Source organism: Lagenorhynchus albirostris, chromosome 5 (assembly GCF_949774975.1).
Source record: "Lagenorhynchus albirostris chromosome 5, mLagAlb1.1, whole genome shotgun sequence".
Lineage (NCBI taxonomy): Eukaryota > Metazoa > Chordata > Mammalia > Artiodactyla > Delphinidae > Lagenorhynchus > Lagenorhynchus albirostris.
In genome coordinates this window covers 35,060,401-35,078,277 of record NC_083099.1, presented here as the reverse complement: position 1 = coordinate 35,078,277, position 17,877 = coordinate 35,060,401, and the positions used below count along the sequence as shown (strand labels likewise).

The 17,877-nt window shown below is 42.4% G+C and overlaps 1 protein-coding gene across 1 annotated transcript in view; it reads right to left on the bottom strand.

Moving 5' to 3' along the window:
• The window catches only part of CPNE4 (copine 4), a 576,520-nt gene that overhangs the window by 199,291 nt on the left and 359,352 nt on the right, over positions 1–17,877 (bottom strand). Inside the window, exon 3 of the mRNA XM_060149187.1 lies at positions 3,199–3,378. Coding sequence (XP_060005170.1) covers positions 3,199–3,378 — 180 coding nt within the window. The remainder of the gene's footprint in view (positions 1–3,198; positions 3,379–17,877) is intronic.

The following is a 17,877-nucleotide window of genomic DNA, read 5'->3' as shown; positions in this document are numbered from 1 at the left end:
CGGCAGGACACCTTACTCCCTCCTAATGAGGAGTCCACAGGTAGGTGGGCTCCAGGTACGGGGTATCAGGACTGTCCTGCCATATCTCTTGGCTCTGAACTCCCCAAGGGCTGCTCTCATCCACAGTCTCCTGCAAGACAACTGCAGTGGTTCCAGGAATCTTCATGTGTGTCTCTTTTTCTAAGGCTAGGAAACCTTTCCAAGAAAATTTCTTATGTCTTATTGGTTAGAACTGATCACAAGCCCACCCCTAAACCAATGTCTGGCAGAGGGGGATGGGATTCATATGACTGGTGGAGATTCCTCAGGATTCACTTTTTGAGCTAAGGATAGAGCTATTTTCTACATGGCCGAATGGTGGAAAATGGTCTGAAAATGATCAGGGTCTGACAGCTGAAAGAATGAGGAGAGGGAGGAGATTGGCTACTGGGTGGGAGACAACCAGAGTCTATATAGCAGATGCTCTCAGTGACCTGCTTTTATCCCCAGGCCCTATGACCTGAGTGCACAGCACTGACTTCTGACCACTAGCACTTGTGTTTCTTTGCTTGAAAACTTCTTCTGGTCTTTCCCACCCATGCAATAAGCCAAAAATACTAGGGGATTACTATTTCCATGCTGGGAACAGCCCTCAATGACTGTTGAGAGTATATACACTCCCACATGTATAAAAGCTCCAGTTCCCTCATCCCGAGGGTGGGATCACTCTGTGGTGTTTGCTCTGCACTGGTCTCCAGAATGTCGTAGCCCAGTTACATTCCAGCTACCCATGTCCAGTAGCTGGCTGGACAACACACCCTCCCAGGCTGCCCTCCTCTTCCTGCCTCACCTCTCCACTCCACCGTGGTGCTTCCTACACCTTCTTTGACTTCCTATCTCAGAGTTGGCTTCTTGGGAAGTCCAAATGAAGATACCATATGCCAAATTCCTTCCTGAATTCAGAGACTCTGTACACAGCGTTCCCATCTGCTCAGAATGTGTTTCCTCTCCCTGCTCATGCTCACGCTCCCTTCCAGTTACAGTGGAAATATCACTTCCCTCTGGAAGCCTTGTTTGAGCCCTTGTCCACCTGAGGCCATCCTCTCATTGTTTGCTCTCCTCTTCTGTATTTCTCCTTAAGAATGGTTGTGATTTAATTAGTTGTTTGTTTAATTATTTTTTTTTACAGCTTTATCCCCAACTAGATTGTGAGCTGCTTGAGGGCAAAGACAATGCTTCTGGCCTCCCACTCTATCGTTGGCTCCTGGCACACTGCCTGGCACAAAGTAGAGGGTCAAGGACTGGCTGGATATGGGAAGATGAACCTTATGAAAGATGTAAGTTTGAGAGTCATTCACAGAGAAAAAATTATGAAAGCTTTAGATAAAAGATATTTTATTTACATGACTCTTAATGGATCTACATTTATTTCTTGGGACAGAATATAACTTTTATACATAGAAGGGATGCCCATTGTCTAAGGGAGAATCTTAGAATGGTTCCTTTATATCTATAAAACTGCCATTTTAGTCACCTTTTAATTTTATTTATACATTGCTGAATTCCATCTCAAATCCACTATTCTTTCGTTCATTCATTCATTCAATGCCTACTTATAGGACACTGTACCTGGCAAGACTCTAGAACTATCTGCTCTCGACTCTTTCCAAAAGCCATGAGAGAGACATACAATAACCATCATATAATATGTGAGGAAGAACATTCCAGGTTTTCTGTCTGCCTCCCCTCAGCTCTACTTCCGCAGTAGGCTTTTGGCTTTTACTGAAGGAGCAAGAAACAATCTTATGAAATCAATCACTATATTTGCTGGAAAAGGGTACCTGAGGGCTTGTCTATTTTGTCAGTGCTCACATGGGAGGAATTTCCTTTAGTGACAAGTGGCATGAGGCAGGGTGAAAATAGCAAACAAACATGCATGCTTGCCATCTCTCTGCCAGGCAGACTCTTTCTTACTAATCCCTAAACAAGACCCTTACCTCTGCATGGGATTAATTCAGGTTTTGTGAGGTTTATATAATTTGGAATCCTTCTTCGTTAAAAAAGTACAAAACTACAAATAAAAACGTGACACAGAGCTTTGGAAGGGTCCAGACAAGTGAGGGGCTCTGAATTTTAAGCTGCACTGGTTTCCTAGTAAATCAGCATCTGACCATGATTAAGACTGGCTGGTCCTCCCGCCCCTTAGCCCTGCATGGTTACTCTGACCTCTATGCTTTTTGTTGTTTTTTTGCCTGAAAGACTTCCCTCCTCCTTCTCTTCAATCCCCGGACCATATTTTTTCAAAGTTTGGCCCCACAATGCTTTCTCTGATTCTCCCCAGCAGAAAGCTCTCCCTTCCCTGCAGGCCCACAACCCTATGTACAGAGCCCAGGATATGCTGTCTCATGGTGGCTTAGAGGGCATCATGAATGGCTCTATCTGAGGGGCATATACTGTGCCTTCTCCAATTAGTCTTGGGCACAGGGACTATTTCTTCATTTAGATTTCTCCTCAGCACCTACTCAAGTTCTGGGTACAGCAGTAAGGGAAGGGAAAAAGGAAAGGTGTAATAAAGGCAAGATGATGGGGTGTGGAGTGAGGCTCACCTGGTTGTAACTCTGCCCTCATTAGTGCAGGACCTCAGGCAAGTCACTTACCTCTCTAAGTCTTCATTTCTCACTGACAAATGGATATAATAATGATGTTTATTTCCCATGGTTGTTGTGAGGATTAAGTAAAGCATTTACTCATTTACCAAATACCTATTTAGCCCTCTCTTGGGCTATTTTTGGCACCAGAGGCTTGGAATACACATGACTCAGGGATACTCCCTGTGTGGCTGTTCCCATAGTTGAGTTGGGAGATGGAAGGTTATGATGTATCAGGATAAGGCTATAGCAGACACTCAACCGGAGCAAAGCAGGTGTTCCATAAATAGTTGTTAAATAAATGACTGACAGAATGAATGAATTCAGAAAGCAAAAATGATTAACTTTGCAAGATAAGTAACACAATATATTTGCAGCATCATCCAGATGTAAGTATAATGTTGAATATAATGGACATGGCAGTGCATGGAACATCACGAAATGCTGCATGTTTAAAGAAAATAAAATCAACAGCAGAAAGAAAGCAAGGGTTGAATGAGAGGAGAGAGGACAAAAGGAGGGAGAAAGGCCCTCAGAAGGCAAAAAGGGAGGAAGGACACCATGGACTCACCTGGCCAAGTGTGCACTCCATGCCACCCAAGAAGTCAGCCTCCTTCAGCTCATCGTGGTTGCTGCTGATGTCGTGGACCTCAAACCGCAGGCGCTGCACCTCCTCAAAATAAAAGTCCACGGTAAACAGTTTTGAATACACTGGGTTGATGCAGGTGCGAATCACCTCTGTTCTGTCAACCTGCAGAAGACAGAAAGAGAAAACCCATCAGGGATCAGGGCTTCGTATCATTATCCTTCATGAGGATTCATCTTACGGTGCTCTGTCTCCTTCCAAACCGTCAATGCCCTCCACCAAGTCAACAGGGTGAGCAGTTTGGATGTCTTCAAGGATGCATCTTCAGAGAATAAGCCATGTTTCAAGGAGGCAAATCATAGAATAATCTGAGCTTTGTATTTAAGGGTTTAGAGCACCTTGTATTGTTAAGTAACAGGGCAACAAGATGGATTGATTATTAGGGGCTGCCTGGAGCCTCAGGATAAGAAAGAGTCTGAGGGCACGTTTGGGTTCAGGAGAAAAGAAATCTGTGTTCAATTCCTGAAGTCTGAGGGGCACAGTCAGGGCAAATGACCATGTAGAAGCCCCATTTTAGCCAACACTACTCTAGTATGAGTGTCATAGTTCATGAATCCCAGCATATTGAAGGGGAAAGGCATGAGAAGGGATATGAAGATAACTGCCTGTGGTCTCAAGTGTGCCTTTTGTTGGGTTTACACATGTTGACTCAGTCATTTCAGTCCCCCGGGCCTCAGTTTCCTCATCAACCAGTGAGGGTTAGAGGATGAAAAGTCCCTTTGTGCTCTAATGTTCCAGGAGCGAAGATTTCCCAGGCCTTCTATGGTAGTAACTCTCCATTTCTCTCTCACTTTCTCCCACACTCTGTGCCCCTGGAGGCTGACTTTTATGGACTGACTTTCCTGGGCTCCCTTGACCTCTGGGCTCTGGGTGGAGGCAGCCAGAGGGGAGACTTGGCAGGAGATCAGAAGGACATGGGCAGTGTCTCCGCCCCTCTACACACACAACTCTGCTAGGGACTCCCATCCAAGAGGGAGCTGCCGCCAGGATCTGGTGACACAGTCCTGACCCTCAGACAGAGGGGTGGTAATGGCTTTCTGCTGCTGCCTCGCCATCCTTTGTCAGCTCCCTTACGCCTGCCCAGGCACATGCAAAGAGTCCTTGTGTGAAGAGTTTAGCTCTTTGAGTGAAACTCTGGGTATGCCATCTGCTTTCTGCTCGTACTCCCACCACTAAAGTTCTTCTCTTCCACGTCTGTCCCAAGTAAGAATACTCAACACCATTTATATTCTGTGAAGTCTTAGAGGACCAAGTTACAGATAACCCAAGATCCTACAGTATCTCTCAATGGGAGATATCCATCACTCATATTTTATAGGTCAATTGGAGCCTACATGAACTGTCAGCTTTCAAATAGATACATCATTTTGTGAATGAAAAGTATTGCCTGCCATATCAGTAAACAAAGGATGCTGCAGCCACCAAGCCATCACATTATAGCCACCCTGATGGTGAGCTCTGAGGGAACTCAGGATGGAGACAAATGTGCTGCCGGCTGTCAAGCCCTCAGCCACTGCAGCCACCCCGACGGGGCACCCTGAGGGGACTCAGGATGGAGAGAAGCAGGATACTGGCCCCAGGTAGCTGAGGTGCATATCAAAGTAATGATTTCAGTGAGCCCAGACTCTTGCATCTTCCCATACATAGAAAAGCACTAAATTTCATTAACTTGAGATATATGGTTTTCTTTAATTAAGAATAATCTTTTGATGTTCCACTACCTGGTCTTTGTTGCAAAAACTCCTATATATCCTGGCTCCCCACCTTGCTTCTTGGGAGCAGTCTCTCAGGGTTATTTGAGATGCTGTCTCCCAGGCTTGAAGTGCTCAGAATGTCCTCTGAATAAAACATAATTCTCAACTTTTAGGCTGTGCAATTTTTTTCAGTCGACAGTTTATTGGATACTTCCCAAAAGTCATTCATTAGCACAAACTGTGAAAAACATCTCCCCACTTTCATTAGAGTACAAGGAAAATTTCTCAGTAAAATGAGGGAAACCATTTTTGACCATATCATGTGTGTACATGTTATCCAGCAAAGAAAATTGGATACACTCTTGAGTTCAGGGCTTGGTCCATGTCCCTGTCCCTTCCTATGCAGGGCCCTGTGTGAGAGAGGGTTACCCTGTAAGGAACACCATCTGCTATTCCTGGCGGGATGAATGATCCAGGTTGTGAGGAGGAGAATATGGTCCTTTTATGTCCCTGTGCAAGAGACAGAAAAACCAAACCCCAACCCACTGCTGATTAGCAGTTGACAACAAGCTACTGTACAGACCAATGGTTATTTGACTGTTCCAGTGAAGACTCAGCTTCTATTTGAGCTGAGTTTTATATCCTTTAAAATGTTCATTCTGGTGGGGAAGGATTGCATATGTTATTGGTTAACTGTGTGGGTACAAGGATTTACTGTATTGGCATAGTTTTTTTTCAGTTTATTAAGAGATTATGCTTTTGAGTAATAGTAAAAATCAGAGGTCACAAACTGGTAGTCTGCAGTTCATACTGACCTAGAGGTGTTTTATTCATCCTACTTAAATGTAGTTTTCTCTTAATTTGCCAACAGAAAAGAGATGCTATTTCTATTGCCCTCCCTTTGGAAAAAAATCAGATTATCTGGCAACCTGGGACTACATTCATACATGGCAACCATTGGGGGCTGCCCCATTCAGATGGGCATTCATTCTCCATTCTCCAAGCTCTTCACCCTCAATGAATTCCCCCGCCTGACTTCTAGAGGCATTTTTGCAACACTTGGTCCAAATTCATAGCATCATGAGCCATATGATAAGAGATTTAATTATATTCATGTGGTGCCTTTTGGTAGAAGATTTTGAAATAATCCCCAAGAAGTAACTTATAGGTGGATTCTCAAGAAACAGAAAAGGTTCTTTCCTCAGGTCTAGAAGAACAGAGTCCTAGCCAGGTTTAGATGATAAGAGACAGAAGATGGAAACTCTAGTCTTTGTTTCTCTGCTTTAACCACCCCAAAGGGCGCAAATGGCTGATGTGCATCAATCCTGCTGACTTTCTTCTCACTTCTTGATTTTCAAATGCTCATCCCACATAGACATCACACCACACCTCAGGTGGACCATCCAAGGCAACACTGAATGACTTTGTTTTGTGAGGGAGAGGATTGGCTTGGAAAGAAGTTAAGTAACAAACATTTGCATTACCAAGATAGATAATTCCAAGGATAATCTCAGGGCCATTGAGACCCTTGAGTATGGATGCTCAGGACTAGGAGGAGAATGGTGATGGGGAAATGCTCGTAACACTCGCAGATGTTTCAAAACGTTCTGCATTCCCAGTCAGTATGGGAGATGCCTCCTTTTCTGGAGACTGAAGACAGGTTTAACCTGAGCAATAGAGCCTAGGATGGCTGGTGTTTCTCACTGAAAGGTGTCAAGGTCAAGGTAGTTGTTTCCAAAGGACCAGCCATTGACTGGTGCTGCTGGTTGCATCAGAATCATGGGGCAACAGTAATATTCCACTGTATATATGTACCACATCTTCTTTATCCATTCATCTGTTGATGGACATTTAGGTTGCTTCCATGACTTGGCTACTGTAAATAGTGCTGCTATGAAGATTGGGGTGCATGTGATTTTTAAATTATGGTTTTCTCTGGGTATAGGTCCAGTAGTGGGATTGCTGGCTCACAGCCATAAAAAGGAATGAAATTGGGTCATTTGTAGAGACGTGGATGGACCTAGAGAGTGTCATACAGAGTGAAGTAAGTCAGAAAGAGAAAAGCAAATATCGTATAATAACGCATATATGTGGAATCTAGAAAATGGTATAGGTGATCTTATTTGCAAAGCAGAAATAGAGACACAGATGTAGACAGCAAATGTATGGATACCAAGGCGGAAAGGGGTGGGGTGTGAAGAACTGGGAGACTAGGATTGACACATGTACATTCTTTCTTTCTTTATTTATTTGTGTAGCTATTTAAAATTTTTTTTTCTTTTGCATTTTAAAAAAAATCTTTATTGGAGTATAATTGCTTTACAATGGTGTGTTAGTTGCTGCTTTATAGCAAAGTGAATCAGTTATACATATACATATGTTCCCATATCTCTTCCCTCTTGCATGTCCCTCCCTCCCACCCTCCCTATTCCACCCCTCTAGGTGGTCACAAAGCACCAAGCTGATCTCCCTGTGCTATGCGGCTGCTTCTCACTAGCTATCTATTTTACATTTGGTAGTATATATAAGTCCATGCCACTCTCTCACTTCATCCCAGCTTACCCTTCCCTCTCCCCATGTCCTCAAGCCCATTCTCTATGTCTGCGTCTTTATTCCTGTCCTGCCCCTAGGTTCTTCAGAACCTTTTTTTTTGAAAATTCTATATATATACATGTGTTAGCATACGGTATTTGTTTTTCTCTTTCTGACTGACTTCACTCTGTATGACAGACTGTAGGTCCATCCACCTCACTACAAATAACTCAATTTCATTTCTTTTTATGGCTCAGTAATATTCCATTGACACGTATACATTATTGATACTATGTATAAAATAGACAACTGATGGGAACATACTGCATAGCACAGGGAACTCTATTTAATGCACTGTGGTAACTTAAATGGGAGGGAAGTCTAAAAGGGAGGGGATTATCTGTATGTGTATGGCTGATTCATTTTGTTGTGCAGTGGAGGCTAACACAACATTGTAAAGCAACCATACTCCAATAAAAATTAATAATAATAAAAAAGAATCAATGGGGCAGCTTTCCTTAACACTGAGATTCCTGATCCCTATACTCCAGGTTCTGATTCAATAGGAGTAAGGGAATCCCCAAAATCTGTATTTTTAAGGGTGTTCTAGGCAATTCGAATATGGGAATATCAGAGTAAAGGAACTGAAGAGATGGAGGGTCTAGCTCTTGCTCTTGTGTGAGGTTTTTTTTTGGTCAAGGTTTTAAAAAATCTTGCTTTCTTTCTGTTACCCAGTCTGCAAAACTGTCAACACTTCTCTCCTCTGCAGTTGTAATGACTGATACGCCAGTGTTGCTTATGGTTTGCAGAACATACTCACACACATTTTTTTATTTGGTTCTTATAGCAATCATGTGATGCAGCTTTATACTATTTTATATATGAGTAAAATCAAGGTCAGATGCCAGTACAAAGTACTGGATGACAGAGTAGGCAGTGAGCTCAGGCTTTTTGACCTCAAAGTCTGGACTATTTTTCTTTCTTTTCTTTTTTTTTTTTACATTCCCAGGAACACATTTTTATTTATTTATTTTAACATCTTTATTGGGGTATAATTGCTTTACAATGGTGTGTTAGTTTCTGCTTTATAACAAAGTGAATCAGTTATACATATACATATGTTCCCATATCTTTTCCCTCTTGCGTCTCCCTGCCACCCACCCTCCCTATCCCACCCCTCCAGGCGGTCACAAAGCACCGAGCCGATATCCCTGTGCCATGCGGCTGCTTCCCACTAGCTATCTACCTTACGTTTGTTAGTGTATATATGTCCATGACTCTCTCTCACCCTGTCACAGCTCACCCTTCCCCCTCCTCATATCCTCAAGGACTATTTTTCTTAATTCATGTTTCTTCATGAGCATCCCTAGACAGAAAGAAAAAAATTTAGCTGGGTTATGATATGATGATAGAATCAATCATTGAATATTGCTTTGGATGAGATGCTCTTTTAAAGAATTTCATCTAAAACATTTTTCAGTAGAACAGTAAAGTTTATAATAGTTAATGCTTATGGAAGGCCTGGTGTGTCACAGGCACTCACTTTTAAAAATGCATTATTGAAGTATAATTTACATAAAATAAACCACATCTATTTAAAGTGTACCATTCAGTAAGTTTTGGTATGTGTATAGACTTGTGAAACCATCCCCACAATCAAGTAAAGGCACCCATTACCCCCTACGGTTTGTTTATGCCCCCTTGTAATTCTTCCTCTCACCCCTTCCTGCCCTTGTTCCCAAGCAACTACCAGCCTGTTCTCTGTCACCGTAATCAGTTTGTATCCTCTATAATGACATATAATTAATTGTACACACTATGTAGTCTTTTTGTCTTTATTCTTTCATTCAGTGTAATTATTTTGAGATTTATTCATTGTTTGTGCATTAACAGTTCATCTTTTTTATTTCTGAGTAATATTTCATTGATGGACTGTTTCCAGTTTGGCTGTTACACATAAAGCTTCCATGAATATTCGTGTACAAGCAATTGTATGGACATATATTTCTTCTCTCCAGGAGTGAAATAGGTATATGCTTAACTTTTAAAATTCTAATAGGTGTGTAGTGGTATCTCATTGTGGTTTTAATTTGTGTTTTCCTAATAACTAATGATGTGGAGCATCTTTTCACGTGCTTATTTGCCATCTATCTTCTTTGGTGAAGTGTATGGTCAAATCTTCTGACAGGCACTCTCTTTTCATCCTTATGACAACACTGTGAGGTAGGTACTATTATTACTCCCTTTACTGGGAGGTAGAGAGACCCTATAACTTTCCCAATATCATACAGCTTGCAAGAGGTAGGATTTTTCATCTTTATGCTATATAGTCATGCAAATTTGAAGCTTTTTCACCTAAATCCTCTTGCTCAAAGTAATGCACAAACCAGACAACAGGCATAAGATATGGAACTGTTGGGGAAAGTCAGTGAATGAGGCTGTAGTTGTGTCTCTAGAGATCTGGTTTGTCCACTGGGCATACTGGAGATACAATGGGGGCCTTGAACACTGCCCATGGAGATTGAACTGTGTAGGGGACAAGGTCACTGTGTCATCAAAAAGAGTTCAAGACTATGCACAGAATGGCCATCTGTTCCCAGAGGCTCCCAAGGGCTGGGATTGACATAGGCAAAGGAGGTGAGGTGATTGGGAGGTGAGTGTTAAACAATGTGATGGAGAAGTGGGGAGAAGGTAAAGTCAGGAGCCAAAACTGATGTCAGTCACTGAATGGTCTAAGGTTTCCTAGAGAAGTACAGGCCCCTATCCCGAGGATAACAGGGCTGGAGAAGAGTGACATCATGTGTCAGAGAGAGACGTAAAGGCCCCCAGGGCAGGCGTATAATTAGATATTATTTCAAACTGATATTCTTTAAATATTTGCTCAATATTTATTTAGTGAGGGTGAGGAGAAACTAATTTTCTCTGAATAAATAATGGATAACGTTATGATCAAAAATAAAGGATTGATTACAGACAATTTTTCAAACCATGTAACTTCCAAAGGGACATATTAAACCACATAAAATTTACATAATAAGTCACTGAGTCACCAGAATTAGCATTATTCAATTTCAGCTGCTTGTGGCTGCTGATTTCAAGTGCCTGGCCATGGGGTTGGCAGGTTTGCCCTACAGCTGCAACAAACAAGTCGCTGGCCTTAAAATCACTCAACAGGGGGAGAGAGGTTGGTGCTAGTGAAATATGGCTTTTATTTTCATTGTAAGTGGATTCTCTACTTGAATAGGACTAACACTGTAACATTTTGCTGGTTATGTAAAAAGAAGTCACCTGTGGGAACCTGAGATTCCTGATGCCATTTTTGTGCTATGTCTTCATGCTTGCATCATTTCTGGCTGCCTGACTGGTGTGCCTCACAGTCGGTTCCTGCTCACCAGGTCCTAAGAGTGAAAATATGCCTGAGTATTCAGCAACCTTTGCTTCTCCTTCTCTTATTATAACATCCTGGGCTGAAGCTGATCTCTCACCTGGACACATGTGATCCTCAATGGGGGCAATACTCACTTTCACAGGGGACATGTGGAAATGTGTAGGGGCGTCTGGGTTGTCACAACGATGGGGTGACATCCCTTGATGCTAAATACCCTACAATGTGGAGGTTAGTCCTAATCAACACAGAACTGAACACTCTTCAAAGCTAGTGGTGTCCCCTATTTGTCTAATCCACATTCAATCCCAGCTAAACAAATAGAGAAACTTCTCCAAGGGTCTTTGGGTCTTAGACCGTGCTAGTGGACTTACTAGCCAAGATATGAATAAAGAGTGGGATCCTTAAGAGAGAAGCTCCAGAAGACATCCCTACTTGAAGCAATCATAATAGTTGTATTATGAATAACACACTTCACAGAAGTCACCTCCTTAGGAATTTTTACCCTTGCCTAGTAAATTATTTAAATTTCTCCTGGAAAGGGGTGAGAGGAAAAATGATGTACCTTTATCATTCACCTTCTTACGTTCCTGTAGAAGGTATTTTACGTGTTATTTTCAGTCCTTATCTTCATTAACTTTAAAACAAACTTTCTTTCACAATGTAACATTTTAAAAATTGGGATGCATGTTATAATCAATGACATGCCATTGTTTAACTGAAAGTATATTTTTGTTAACTGGTGATACATAAAATAGTACTTCAGTTTACCAATGACTTATCATTTTACCAATAAGTCTATTAAATATATCATCCTTATTTTGTAAATGATAAAATAAAACTTCATCAGAAAAGCAGTGGCAAAAGAAAGGATCAAACTCAGTCTCCCAATTTCAAAATATATGCTCTTTCTACTTTATGATTTATTATGGGTTGAATTATGTCCCTCAAAGTTCATATGTTGAGTATATAAGAATGTGATATTATTTGGAGATACAGCTGTTACAGAAGTTAGAAGTAAGGATGAAGTCATACTAGAGTGAGGTGGATCCCTGATCTGATATGACCAGTGTCCTATGAATAGGGGATATTGGACACAGACATGTACACAGGGAGTTGCCATTTGGACATGAAGGAAGAGATTGGAGTGATGCACTTACAACCCATGAGACACCAAAGATGACCAGAAAACCAACAGAAGCCAGAAGAGAGGTGTGGAACAGATTCTCCCTAGTGCCCTCAGAAGGAGCAAAACCTGGCAACACCTTGATCTTGGACTTCTAGCCTCCAGAACTGTGAGACAATAAATTTCTGTCATCTAAGCCACCAGTCTGTGGTAGTTTCTTACGGCAGTCCTAGTAAACTACACATCATTCTACCTCTCTCAAGAAGCATCCAGTTTCACCTCTGAAAAGGCACTCCTCACCCACCCCATGGCAAAATCTTCAAATGCTCTATAGATTAAATTGAACGAGTGATCCAGGGTTACAAAAGTCAATCCATTGACCAGCCCCCAACACCCCTGCCTTATCTTTCTGCTATGCACTTCACTTGGCTGTCAAGGAACAGGGCCTCTTGTGTGAGCTGGGCTCTGTTTACGGAGCCCTGGGGATTAACCTACTGGAGGACCTGGAGTGAGACAGTCCTTTAACCACTGGACTCAGCCCTGGCTTGTGCTGTTCAGAGTAAACAGCAGAGCCACATCACCTCGCCCAAGAGTGGGGCTCAGAAGCGAATTAAATGAGCATCACCTAGAAGTACCTTCAGAGTTCTCAAGGGCCACAGGGATGGGTCCTGGGTCTTCTTCTTCCTTTGTTGCCCTCCTCAGCCCCTGTTGGCAGGGGTCTCAAGTATGAACCTCTGCATCCTCCTTAGGTGTTCCTCTTCCCCAACATGAGTGTCTATGTGTGGCTTAATTCCCATGGTCCAAAATTCCTATGCTGAAACCTAAGCCCCAGTGTAATGGTATTAGGAGGTGGGGCTTTGGGAAGGTGATTAAGTCATGAGGGTGGAGTGCTTACGAATGGGATTAGTGCCCTTATAAAAGAGACCCCAGAGAGCCCTCTTGCCCCTTCTGCCATGTGAGGACACAGCAAGAAGACGGCTAAGTGTTTATTAACCAGAAAGCAGGCTCTCACCAGACACTGAATCTGCCAATGCCTTGATCTTGGACTTCCAGCCTCCGGAACTGTGAGGAATACATTTCTTCTGTTTATAAACCACCCAGTCTATAGTATTTTGTTATAGCAGCCTTAACAGACTAAGATTTTTAAACTACGTGGTTTAGAAATCTTAACGAATGCACAGTTCAGTTTGAGGACCAGTAATATTATATTACCAGCTGCTATGGCTCAGCCCCAAGGTGCATGGCGACCAGAAGGACCATGTGATCTACTCTGAGCACCCCCACCTCCTGGTCAGACTGTGTGTTGGAAAGTTTCTTCTTCCTTGGGAGCTGCCATTTTGACTGCTGCTCATCTTGTTACAGGATAGGAAGACTAAAGGAAATAACAAAGTTGTGAGCTGATTTACTAGATGGATTATCCAACTGAGCACTCCATTAACTGCCACATTCTCAAAATGTGAAATGAGAGTTAGTGAATGTGGTGATTAGTCTCCTTTGCATCTGTAGATCTTTCTGTTCTGCTCTGTTCCCCAGGAGACTGGCTGCATGAATTGCTTTATTAGGGTTTCTTTGCCAACTTGCCTCTTCAACCAATAGGAGGCATCAGTAGGAGATCAGAAAGTGGGAAGAAAGAGAACTCAGTGTGTTTTGCTTGCCCCCTTCCTGCTCCATGCTGCAGTTTTAGGCAGTGACTATGTCCCCTCACCCCCACAGTCCTCTCCTAGTAACACTTCCTGCAAGCCTCCAGCTCTCACTGGATTCCAGTAACACTGCCATTTCCACCTGCCCATTAAGTCCAGTGGTACCTTCCCACTGTTGCTACTCCCAGAGCATCTCATCATCCCTTGCTGATCCCTTGAACTTTGCCCACACAACTCTACCTGTGTCATTAACATTTCTTCTGGAAGAGACTTCAGAATCCCAAGGGCAGGCAAAATTGTGTCCAGTCTGGTGGCTCATGATGAATGAATTATATGGTCTTTTAAGAGTCTGAAAACTGGTTACCATCTTCATGTGGTAACTTCGTCTTAGCCTCAACATCTATTCATCAACTGTGTTCAGTAATAGATCATAAGGAACATTTACTGAACACTTAAAATGCCCCAGGCATTATTCTAACCACTTCACATGTACTGTCCCACTCAATCATCCCAATAAACCATCCCATTATCACTATTTTATACATGAGAAAACATAGGGTCAAAGGGGTTAATGTGCCCAAGGTCACTCAGCTCTAGTGATGGGGCCACTTGGGATTCCCATTAAAGCTCTTGCCTGAGACATGACCATCTCTCTTGAAGAGGACACATCTCTTCAGGTACCTTCTGCATATAATGGTTTCAAGCAGAGCCCTTCTCAACACTCAAGACTCCAAATGTTCTTTGACAGGAAAACAATCTTTATGTCTTCAGCTGGGTGACACACCCTGAAAAGGCTTTTTGATGTGACTGTGAGGGTCCAGCATGCCTCTTTCTGTCTTCACACCTTCTTTCCCCCCTTCTTTATATTTTTCTCTTCAAGTTTCTTCCAGTTAGCTTGTTCCCTTTTGGGATAGATCAGGAGAAATATGGATGCTCTAAGCAGAGAGGACATAAGAAGAGTCTAAAACATAAATGGTGTTTTCAATCCTAAATCAACTTCCTTCTACCAGACTCCAGCTGTAAGCTGGCACATGAACATCAAATGATCAGAAACTGCCTGAAAAAACTCATGCCCATCTGCTGAAGGAAGTCAGAGCCTGCCAACGTGGGGGTGGGAAGGGACTGCATGACAGGTCACTCTGAGTTGTAGCTCCTGTCAGATCCTCCTCATGAGGGAGCTTGGAGGCTAATCCCACACAACTGTAAAGCAGTTTGCACTTCACTCAGATGCTGGTTATTAACAGGATGGTCCCACCACCTCATCTCTCTGTCACAGCTGTAGAGTGCTCGGGAAAGGTCATCCAAGACTTGAGAGCCTTGACAATTTCACTCCCTCTGGTGAGAGCACTGGAATCACAACTAATTGCTGAATAATCATCGACAGGAAGACACTGGAACTCACCAAAAAAGATACCACACATTCAAAGACAAAGGAGAAGCTGCAATGAGACAGTAGGATGGGCACAAACACAATAAAATCAAATCCCATAAAGCCTGGGTGAGTGACTCACAAATTGGAGAACACTTATACCACAGAAGACCACCCACTGGAGTGAAGGTTCTGAGCCCCACGTCAGTCTTCCCAACCAGGGGGTCTGACAACAGGAGGACGAAATCCTAAAGAATCAGACTTTGCAGGCTATCAGGATTTGATTGCAGGAATTTGACAGGACTGGGGGAAACAGAGACTCCACTCTTGGAGGGCACACACAAAGCAGTGTGTGCATAGGATTCAGGGGGAAGGAGCAGTAACCCCATAGGAGACTGAACCAGACCTACCAGCTAGTGTTGGAGGGTGTCCCGCAAAGGCAAGGGTGGCTGTGGCTCATGGCAGGGGCAAGGACACTGGCAACAGAAGTTCTGGGAAGTACTCCTTCGCATGAGCCCTCCAGAAGTCCACCATTAGCCCCACCAAAGAGCCTGTAACCTCCAGTGTTGGGTTGCCTCAGGCCAAACAACCAACAGGGAGGGAACACAGCCCCACCCATCAGCAGACAAGCAGATTAAAGTTTAATTGGGCTCTGCCCACCAGAGGAACACCCCGTTCTACCCACCACCAGTCCCTCCCATCAGGAAGCTTGCACAAGCCTCTTAGATAGCCTCATCCACCAGAGGACAGAAAAGAGAAGCAAGAAGAACTACAGTCCTGCAGCCTGTGGAACAAAAAACACATTCACAGAAAGATAGACAAAATGAAAAGGCAGCGGATTATGTACCAGATGAAGGAACAGGATAAAACCCCAGAAAAACAATTAAATGAAGTGGAGATAGGCAATCATTCAGAAAAATAATTTGGAATAATAATAGTGAAGATGATCCAGAACCATGGAGAAAGAATGGATCAAGAAGATGCAATAAATGTTTAACAAAGACATAGAAGAATTAAAGAACAAACACCTAGACGAATTAAAGAACAAACAAACAGAGATGAATACAAAAATGGAAATGAAAAATACACTAGAAGGAATCAATACCAGAAAACTGAGGCAGAAGAATGGATAAGTGACCTGGAAGACAGAATGGCGGAATTCACTGCCGCAGAACAGAATAAAGAGAAAAGAATGAAAAGAAATGAAGACAGTCTAAGAGACCTCTGGGACATTAAACACACCAACATTCGCATTATAGGGCTTCCAGAGGAGAAGAGAGAGAGAAAGGACCCCAGAAAATATTTGAAGAGATTATAGTTGGAAACTTCCCTAATATGGGAAAGGAAATAGCCACCCAAGTCTAGGAAGCACAGAGAGTTCCAGGCAGGATAAACCCAAGGAGAAACACGCCAAGACATGGAATAATCAAATTGAAAAAAATTAAAGACAAAGAAAATTTATTAAAAGCAACAAGGGTATAATGACAAATAACATACAAGAGAATTCCCATAAGGTTAACAGCTGATTTCTCAGCAGAAACTCTACAAGCCAGAAGGGAGTGGCACAATATATCTAAAGTGATGAAAGGGAAGAACCTACAACCAAGATTACTCTACCCAGCAAGGATCTCATTCAGACTCGACTGAGAAGTCAAAAGCTTTACAGACAAGCAAAAGCTAAGAGAATTCAGCACCATCAAAGCAGCTCTACAACAAATGCTAAAGGCACTTCACTAAGTGGGAAATACAAGATGACCTATAAAAACAAACCCAAAACAATTAAAAGAATGGTAGGGCTTCCCTGGTGGTGCAGTGGTTGAGAGTCTGCCTGCCAATGCAGGGGACACGGATTCATGCCCTGGTCCAGGAAGATCCCACATGCCATGGAGCAGCTGGGCCCATGAGCCATGGCCGCTGAGCCTGCACATCTGGAGCCTGTGCTCCGCAACGGGAGAGGCTACAACAGTGAGAGGCCCGTGTACCGCAAAAAAAAAAAAAAAGAAAGAAAGAAAATAGTAATAGGAACATACATATCAATAATTACCTTAAACGTGAGTGGATTAAATGCTCCAACCAAAAGACACAGGCTCGCTGAATGGATACAGAAACAAGAACAATATATATGCTGTCTACAAGAGACCCACTTCAGACCTACGGACACATACAGACTGAGAGTGATGGGATGGAAAAAGATATTTCATGCAAATGGAAATCAAAGCTGGAGCAGCAATACACATATAAGATAAAATAGACTTTAAAATAAAGAATGTTACAAGAGAAAAGACACTACATAATGATCAAGGGATCAATCCAAGAAGAAGATATAACAATTATAAATATATATGTACCCAACATAGGAGCACCTCAATACATAAGGCAAATGCTAACAGCTATAAAAGAGAAAGATGAGAGTAACACAATAATAGTGGGGGACTTTAACACCTAACTTATACCAATGGACAGATCATCCAGACAGAAAATTAATAAGGAAACACAAGCTTTAAATGACACAATAGACCAGATATATTTAATTGATATTTATATTCCATCCAAAAACAGCAGATTATACTTTCTTCTAAGGGTACATGGAACATTCTGCAGGGTAGATCACATCTTGGGTCACAAATCAAGCCATGGTACATTTAAGAAAATTGAAATCATATCAATCATCTTATCTGACCACAATGCTATGAGATTAGAAATCAATTACAGGGGAAAAAACGTAAAAAACACAAACACATGGAGGCTAAACAATACATTACTAAATAACCAAGAGATCACTGAAGAAACCAAAGAGGAAATCAAAAAATACATAGAGAAAATTGACAACAAAAACACCACAATCCAAAAGCTATGGG